The sequence below is a fragment of the Perna viridis genome, chromosome 4, assembly GCF_037379345.1.
Source record: "Perna viridis isolate PV_CMFRI_1.1 ecotype Kerala chromosome 4, ASM3737934v1, whole genome shotgun sequence".
NCBI lineage: Eukaryota > Metazoa > Mollusca > Bivalvia > Mytilida > Mytilidae > Perna > Perna viridis.
This window is the reverse complement of record NC_142448.1, coordinates 5069930-5078896: the sequence shown is the minus strand read 5'-3', so window position 1 is coordinate 5078896 and position 8967 is coordinate 5069930. Positions and strand designations below refer to the sequence as shown.

The window sequence follows — 8967 nt, the reverse complement described above, 5'->3', positions numbered from 1 at the left end:
ATTTCAAAATCAAAACAAAACAAGCGACTCGTTTTGTTTTGATTTTGAAATAAAAACCGACACTTTCGGGACATATTTTGCAAACTGCAGTGGTTTTACTGTAGTAATGTATGAATGAGAAAATCATTATAGCATTAAAGGGCCCTTTTCAGTTGCGCAACATGTACATGCACTGAAGTTAGCCCCCTTTTTATGGTGGATTCCACCAAACCCAATTGAAATTCTTAAGTTTTATTAAATTCAAATAAATAAATGAGAAATAACTTTTATTTACATTCAAATGCATTTCTACTGTGTTAAAATACACTGAGCACCTATTTCCTTCTTTCCATTAATGCCAATAGAAGGGGGGTTAGTGTTCAAGTTTTGAATTAAAGAATTACAGTCCATCTGGCAGAAACAACCCTAACTTGGCCTGTCCGACAGAATGATGCTGTATACTGTCATGACAATGAGTAGAAGGAAACTTTGGCAACTGTTACTTTTCATTAAATGCATACCATGAGGTACAGTATATGAGGAAATGTAACAAATATTCAAGAATGTTGCTTCCAAATTTCCAAAGTCATCACTATTTAAAAGGAATAGTATTTCTTTTAACAACTGCAAACAAAACTTTTGTAAAAAAAATACTGTACTATTGACATTACAGGAAATGTGAAATATGCAGGGGGCTAGCTCATTTTGTATAAACAATGATAATTTTAAAATTTGTTTTCAAACGTAGTTCTACAAATTTTAGACCTGTTAAAATGACAGTGTTGTCAAATTTATTGTGGAGTAGAAATTAATCTTTAGAAAATGATAGGATGTTCATAAAATAGTGGTAGATTTAATCGGGATTCATTTTCTAATTGTCAAACCATGATCAGCTGATTGCTCCTCGGAGATTATTTACCTGTCATAAAACGTACTCTTACCTGTTTAGACAGCAGCGATTAACACTTTTTGTCAGGTTTATGACTCTTCTAATCAAATGAGATTGAACACACGAATTTGGGGATTTGATTTCAGAGTTTTTTTAGTTCATTTTGAAATTAAAAATCGTGTTAGCGGGATTAAATCGTGTAAGTTGGCAGGTATGATAGCTTCGGCGAGTTTGCCATGGTTTTGAAGAATTCAAATTTCATGATTTAAAAAAACATTTTTCTCTATGTTTCCTTTTGGAATATTCGGCCGCTTGACAAAGAGGGAATCATATCGATCATCTATCTATGAACGGCGCCCCTGGTGTCAAAAGAATAGGCCTGCAGCAGCACTTGGCTTAACGTAAAAGGCGACTAAATAGTGCTCAGAACCCTGGCTGGATTTTATAGACAATGCGGCACAATCACACAGCAAATCGTAACGACGTTTGTATCACATCGTCCCATGAGTGTGATATCGCAAAATATCTAGCCGTCCAAGAAGTGGATAAAATGACCAAATCACAGAGAGCTGTTCTTCTACCAGTAACAGCTCGACTGACAAACCAGAATATGCGAGATTTCTTTATACTGTGCGTCTGTGTTAAAGTCCTTGCTGCATACACCATTATATCAGAATTCAGACCGATTTTGTTTTACACCATTTACAATATATAGGACGTCGCTGACGCCTCATCCCTATCAGACATATTTCTGCTATTCTAAACAAGCGATTTCAATGCACGATAATATCAACTAGGCATTCAAAAAGAGCTATGTTTTCAACCAATTTAAATTGTTTGAGTTTCTTTTGAAAACAGAAATCTTGGGAAAACCGACTCTTCTTGTGAAGAAAGTCTTGATTTAAATTGTTTCTATGATACAAAAATTGAAATGCTCGCAAACAAAAGAAACTTTTCGATGACATTCTTTTGATTTCCACAAGAACCTTGATTCCTTTGATTACCCTTTCGATCACTGCAATAAAACCAAATATAGTTTTTCAAAACCGTGAGAATTTAAGCAAAGATTCTCTGGAATTTTCAAAGAAACTGTCGATTTTTATTCTTACTTAAATGGATAATATTTTACTATTTTAGTTTATAAATTGTATATAATGCACCATTAAAGATGTTGCTTGATGAACTCTTAATTAAAAAAACACTGGTCACCGAACTTGATATCGAGATATCATTATATCAGAGACGGCTGTTGTTCCTAGAAAAAGCAGAGGACACTTACCCTGTCGGTGCACCTGGTCCATGCTTCCAGTTTTTAGTGGAATCGGAATTGCTCAATTACTTTTGCTGCTTTGTGCGTAATATTTTGGTTAATTTATGTACTTTTTTGTGTGTGTCTGTTTCCCTGCTTGGTCTTTGTCCCTGGATCACATTCTTTTGATTTCCGGTAGAATCTTGGTCTCCTTGACAACTCTATCATAGAGATCATATACTTTTTTATTTCGCAAATACATGTAATCATCTTTAGAATTTCGTAGCAAAACAAGACGCTAAGAATATTTTTCTGATGAATTATATTTATATTTGAATTATTGTTATCGTTTTATAATTCAAAGATTTTTGACAGAAGGTTATATTTGTATAAATGGTTTTGTTTTTGTTTTGTTTTTTTATTATTATTATTATTATTATTATTTTGTTCAGAGATTAAAAAGTTGTTTTTTTTGGGGGGGGGGTGATGTTTTTTTTTTTCTATTTAGTACAATTTGTGGCGATGTGGTGCTTTGCGATATTGCAAATGTTAGGTTTTTAGATGCTTATTGGAATCAAACAGGAATCAAACATGCGCTTTTTCACAACAACCAACTATCACAGAAACGCTTGTAACGAAACAGAAAGTAGGAAAACGTGACGACTGATCAGTCCCGTTAGTATTTAAGGAATAAAATATTTTAATTCCTGTATTAAAATCTTTTCCAGTATTATGTTTAAGGTATTGACATTGGTTTTAGTAAGAAATGATCGTAAGATTTTATTGGGAATGAAAAAAAGAGGTTTTGGTGAAGGAAGATGGAATGGATTTGGAGGGAAAGTTGAGAAAGATGAGACCATTATAGAAGGAGCAAAGAGGTATTTTTACTAAAAGGAAATGTAGGGTAACATTCATTGCATTACTTGTTCTTATTAATCGAATATGACTCAAACTGCATGATAAAGAATATGCTTGTAAAATGCAGCACAATTCATGATAAAATATATGGCAAGCCAAAGTGGACAAAAATGAGTATTTTTTTTAATATTAAAAAATGATTTTTTAATATTACAAATTTATTTTCTGATGTTACAAATTAGATTTCTAATATCATAAAACACTTTTTTGTAATATTAGAAAATGGATTTTTAATATTACAGTATGAATTTCTAATATTAAAATATATTTTCTTATATTAAAAAAAATATTTTGTAATACATGTATTAAAAAATAATTTTCTAAAATTACAAAATATTGAGTTTTGTCTACTTTGGCTTGCCATAATAGAAAGCAAATTTTTAATATTACAAAATCATTTTTTAATATAAGAAAATATTTTTTAATACATGTATTAGAAATTCATTTTTTAATATCAAAAATTCATTTTTGAATATTACAAAATCCTGATTTAGTAATATAAAATATCCCACATTTTGTAATATTACAAATTGAATTTGTAATATTAGAAAATGAATTTGTTATATTAGAAAATCACTTTGCAATATTGCAAAATCAGTCAAATTTTTTAATATTACAAAATGAATTTCTAATATTAAAAAATCGTAATTGAATACAACAAACCCATTTTCTAATATTAGAAAATCAATTTCTAATATTAAAAAATCGTTTTTTTTATAATATTACAAATTGAATTTGTAATATTATAAAATGAATTTGTAATACTAGAAAATGAATTTGTAATATTAAAAAATCACTTTGCAATGTTGCAAAATCAGCCACATTTTTTAAAGTTACAAAATGATTCTCTAATATTAAAAAAAAATCGTAATTGAATACCACAAAGCCATTTTCTAATATTAGAAAATCAATTTCTGATATAAAAAAAATGTTTTTTGATATTAGAAATTCTATTGAATTTTTAATGTCAAAAAATCATTTTCTGATATTAAAAAAGGGTTTTGTAATATTAGAAATCAAATTTGTATTATTAAAAATGAATTTGTAATATTAAAAAATGAATTTGTAATATTAAAAAAATATTTTTTAGTATTAGAAAACACTCATTTTTGCTCACTTTGGCTTGCCATATTTCTAATATTACAAAATATTAATTTTTGTCCACTTTGGCTTGCCATACTAAATATATACTAATTTTATGTCAACTAATTTTACATACAGTCAGGGATCCAAGAAAAGGCTTACCAGGAGTAGGCCTTTAATATTGGGGAACATTTTCATTGCATGAATTTCTACACGGGTGTTTTTTTTTTTTTTTGGCCTCACTTCGCTTGGCCTTTAATTCTATTTACGCCCCCTAACCTAAATACCAGGATTCATCCCTGGTAGTCTTGCTGCTTATTGTCCAAAAGATAATAAAATCTATGAAGAGTAGATAGTAGATACAGAATCAGCAACCGTAGCCACATGTACTTGGGGACGGGAATTTTTTTCTTTTTTCTTTTCCTACCAGTTTCGATAGGTAAAAAATGATGTGCAGTTCCGAATCTGCAGAATATCTTAACTTTGGAGAAATTTAGAATATTAAAATGTTCCTCGAATTCAAATTTGGTTTTGAAAATTCTATAATTTAATCCCTTTGGCGAGTCATTCACTATCGATCGCCACTTTTGAACAAATTGATCAATCAGTCTCTGTTTGATTGCACATTTTAGCCATTCATTATTTAGAAAAGTTTCTGTTTCCCAAATATTTGGATAACCACATTCGTTCAAGATTTTTCGAACATAATGAACTAAACTAAGGGTAGTAGTATTACCTCGATCAACCAGACTTCTCGCAAGTTTGTATAATATACATGAAATTTTGGAATGCTTATCGGCCACTGCCCGATATGTTGTGAGTCGTACTTTTATGTCAATTTCAATCGGGAATCTACCGAGTTCACCATATATCATATAATTCAGAATAGACTTTTTAAGTTTAAAAGTATTTTACAAAATTTTAGATGAACCTTTTCCAAAATATCGTTTTTTCAAAGCCCCAGATCTCGCAACCATATAATAAAATTAGTTTCACCATTTTATCAAATAAATCTATTTGTAACTATATTTAGTTCACATTTCCTTCCTATTTTTAAGTACTTCATACATTACTTTTGTTGCCTTGACTGCTAAATTCTTTTCAGTAATATCAAAATTACAAGTGTTCGTAAAATAACTAATAAGATAATTGAATTCTCTCACTATTTCAATTACACTGTTTTTAAAAGTGAATGATAGGTTACGAGGGATACTCCCCATGCCAACACTTTTGTTTTATCTACATTAACTGTCAGTTTCCAGATATCACAGTAGTTTGAGAAGGCAATCAATTGTTTTTGTAAATCCTCTGCATGCAGATTCAGCCATTAATACGGTGCCATCTGCGTAGAGTAAAACAAACAGCTTCATGTATATACCTAGACATGTTTCGATTTCTGAAGATACATAATTTAGACCATTTATATTGTGGGACTGTAAAAAAAGTCTTTTAGATCATTTAAAAACATGGAGAAAAGAGAAGGCGACAAATTCTCACCCTGTCTCACACCTGTTCCACCGCTAAAAAAGTCGGATGTCATGTTTCTGAATGTAATACATGATTTGATAAATGAATACATATTGAATATGACATTAAACATTTTCCTATTGTAGTTTATGAAAAAGTCTGTTTCGCCAAACCTTATCAAAGGTCTTTTCGTAGTCTATAAATGCGCAAAAACAGTGTTTTTCTTTTAGATTTTAGAATTTAGAACAAATATGAATCGCGAAGATATTATCTACCGTGGAAGATTTTTGTCTGAAGCCGCATTGATTTTCCTTAAAGATAAGAAACTCTTCGGAAAAAGTGTTCAACCTAGCTTATCATAAAGAACTTTTTTATATTCTTTCTGCTTTGTTCATATTTGAAAAATTTTCATCCGATTTATTTGATTTATAGTTACGTTCAAATTGTCTAAAACTCTGTCTCAGAAATTTGCAATCTTGATCAAACCATGGTTTTCGATTTTTTATGTTATTACCATTGTTTATTTTATTTCTATCCCTTTTATTTTGGTAAGTTCCAAAAGTTTTTGCCACAGAGTTAACAAGGATTACATCTTCCAGGACAGAGTCATCATATTTTCATTTAAATTTATTTCCTGTCGAACATATTGGAGTTTTTGTTCCATATCGCATACTTCGTCAATATCCATATTTGATTTTGTTGACTTTCCATGGTTTAACCTTAATTTTATCATTAGCTACGGTTTTAATCAATTCCTTTGACATTACCTCTACATTAAAAGCTATGTGTAAGCGTGTGATTACATCTGAGTATAGCTTACTTGATTCAAGTAAGTCAATAAATGAAACAACATACTCTGCTGTCTGCTTCACATCTGGACCTACCACTAGATATTGATGAATAAAATTTTCTTCGTATCAAATTTAAATGTTATATATATAATGTAATATCCCAAAAAAATCCTGATTTCAAGGATTACATCTGATGTGCCGGAATGAACTTAACATAAATGCAGAGACAACCGGTACATCTTCTTCTGCCTCATACCTGTGCCTTAACACACACAGATCATACAGGACGTTTGAAATCATACCTTTCTTCTAGTCATACTGTAGTAATTAGTGTTTTAAATGATGTTAAAAGATTGTTTTTAAAATGAGACAGCTACACAGTTTGTTCTTTCATGTTGAAAACCTTGATAGACCTAACGTTTTAATAAATGAAATGATCCTAAAATCATCGACTTCAGAAGTGTAAATGGTTATTATTTCGAAGCTAGTGCACTACAGAATTATGACCTTTGTGGAGCTGGGTTATGTGCCCCAGGTGGTGGAATAGGGTACCCCTGGTGTGTTACATGCTGGGGTTGTCGGGCTGTAATACGGAAAACCTGACCGCAAACCATAGTGGTGCACCGTGTTGGGAAAGATGCCTCGTTCCTCGCACGTTAAAAAACCCTACTGTGGTATTCTCCCGGAGTAGGAACCATGGGGCTCTGCCACAGGAGGCTAAATTGTCCGACCCTACCCACCTCTCCCTATTTCCAGTGACAATCAAAATTTGTCGACCCCATTATCCTTGTGTCCCATCCCATTTTTCATGTCATCATCACTTCATGTTCATTTTATCATCCACTTCATGTTCATCGTCTGAATATAGCAGAAATATTGCTGCTCGGACGTTAAACCCCAACAATCAATCAATCAATCATGAAATAATTCTTAATGGATTCCGCTTTAACCTTGAAAGTGGACAAACTGTAATGCTTATTTGCATGCATGTATAGCTCATCGAGTCTTCGTTTGTGGTCCTGATTTGCCAGTTTCCACATTACACGTTGAATCCCGATATATTTGATCACCAATCTTACTTATTATGACATTACGATTTTCTTTTTTTCTTGGTTTTATTTCCATCTATGGCTGTTGTTGACAAACTTTTACTACATTTGACTTTTTCATCAGAGAGTTGCAAGAAGAATGCGGCCTAACAAGCATTCTGTTGGAGAAGATAGGATTATTGAAGTTTGAGTTCGTAGGTGATCCACAGTTATTAGAAGTACACGTTTTCACAACAGAACAATTCTCTGGTAAAATAGAAGAGAGTTCAGGTATGGTAGGATACAACATATTTGTTGTTGATAAAATGGTATAGGATAAGAATATTATAACGAAATGACCATGCATGCCACTATTGTGTCAATCAAGATCCGACATACAAAATAAGACAAAAACTACGTGAATGTTAAACTATAAGCAGGAATCAATTTGGAGGGAGCAGTGTGCTATAACCTATATCAAACTAATGTCAATATGACGCCAAAAAAAAAAACCAACTAAAAATGCTCTATTGCTTTGTTGTGAACTGTGAAATTTTGAATGCAAGGTCCTTTTAAGGTTATTTTTTCTCTACCCATTTAGGATGGATCAATGTTTAGTTTCATCAGCATTCTCGGATTACTTTACCTTTAGACTGTTGAGATTACACTTACTTTACTTTAAAAAAATGTTAGTGGTTGACTTTTTATTTGTTATGTTTAATGATATAATTGTCTTTTAACTATTGCCCTTTTCTATCTATTACAGAAATGAGACCAGAGTGGTTTGATGCTGATGCTATACCGTTTGAAACTATGTGGCCTGACGATAAATATTGGTTTCCATTACTTCTCAGAGGTCAAAAATTTTCTGGTTACTTTTTATTTGAAGGTCATGATAAGATTTTGAAGTATACTCTAGATGAAGTGGATTCCTTATGACAATTTGTATCAAGTGATAATTCAACATCCAGTAAACCAAGACTACTGCTCATGCTAAAAAACATGGGCTATTTTGAGTAGAAACATCACGTGGTTTATTTCTCTAACTTGCACAAAATGGCCGTGTCAAGACTCAAGAGTGAAACTGAAGCAAGAGGCAGAATTAATCTGTACATATCAGTGTCAATTGTCATATTTTCTAATTTATGTAATTAAGATCTCATTTATTGCCATAGACTTCGGTGAGAACAATTATTTCCTTCTCAAATTGTGTTTTTAGCGTGGTTTCAATCACTGTGGAATACATGGTTAAAATTCAAATCTGTTTTTATGAAGATAATTTTTATGCGTTTTGTGAAACAATTAAAAACTATATACATTGGTGGACTTATTTTTTTCAAATTCACAGGCTCATCAAACTCATCAACAGTGGAAATTACCTGTATTTGACATTGGTATGAAGTGGTAACCTATCGAAAACCCATTAGTTATTACATGTACATGAATCTGCATTACGATCCTGTTAAGTTTGATCCATGACAAGGTGCAGAAGATTTGACTTACTGACCAACAAAACATACTGAAAAATAATTTAATGATGTTCATTCTGTCATCACACATGAC

General features: G+C 31.5%; 1 protein-coding gene across 1 annotated transcript; it reads left to right on the top strand.

Annotated features, from left to right (window-relative positions):
- The first annotated feature begins 2732 nt into the window (after positions 1-2732).
- On the top strand, positions 2733-8724 carry LOC148618535 (oxidized purine nucleoside triphosphate hydrolase-like). Its single transcript, XM_088577575.1, has 3 exons — positions 2733-2995; positions 7550-7695; positions 8171-8724. Exons 1-3 carry the CDS (start codon positions 2850-2852, stop codon positions 8341-8343), a joined length of 465 nt encoding a protein of 154 aa, XP_088433701.1. The 5' UTR covers positions 2733-2849; the 3' UTR covers positions 8344-8724.
- The last annotated feature ends 243 nt before the right edge of the window (positions 8725-8967 follow it).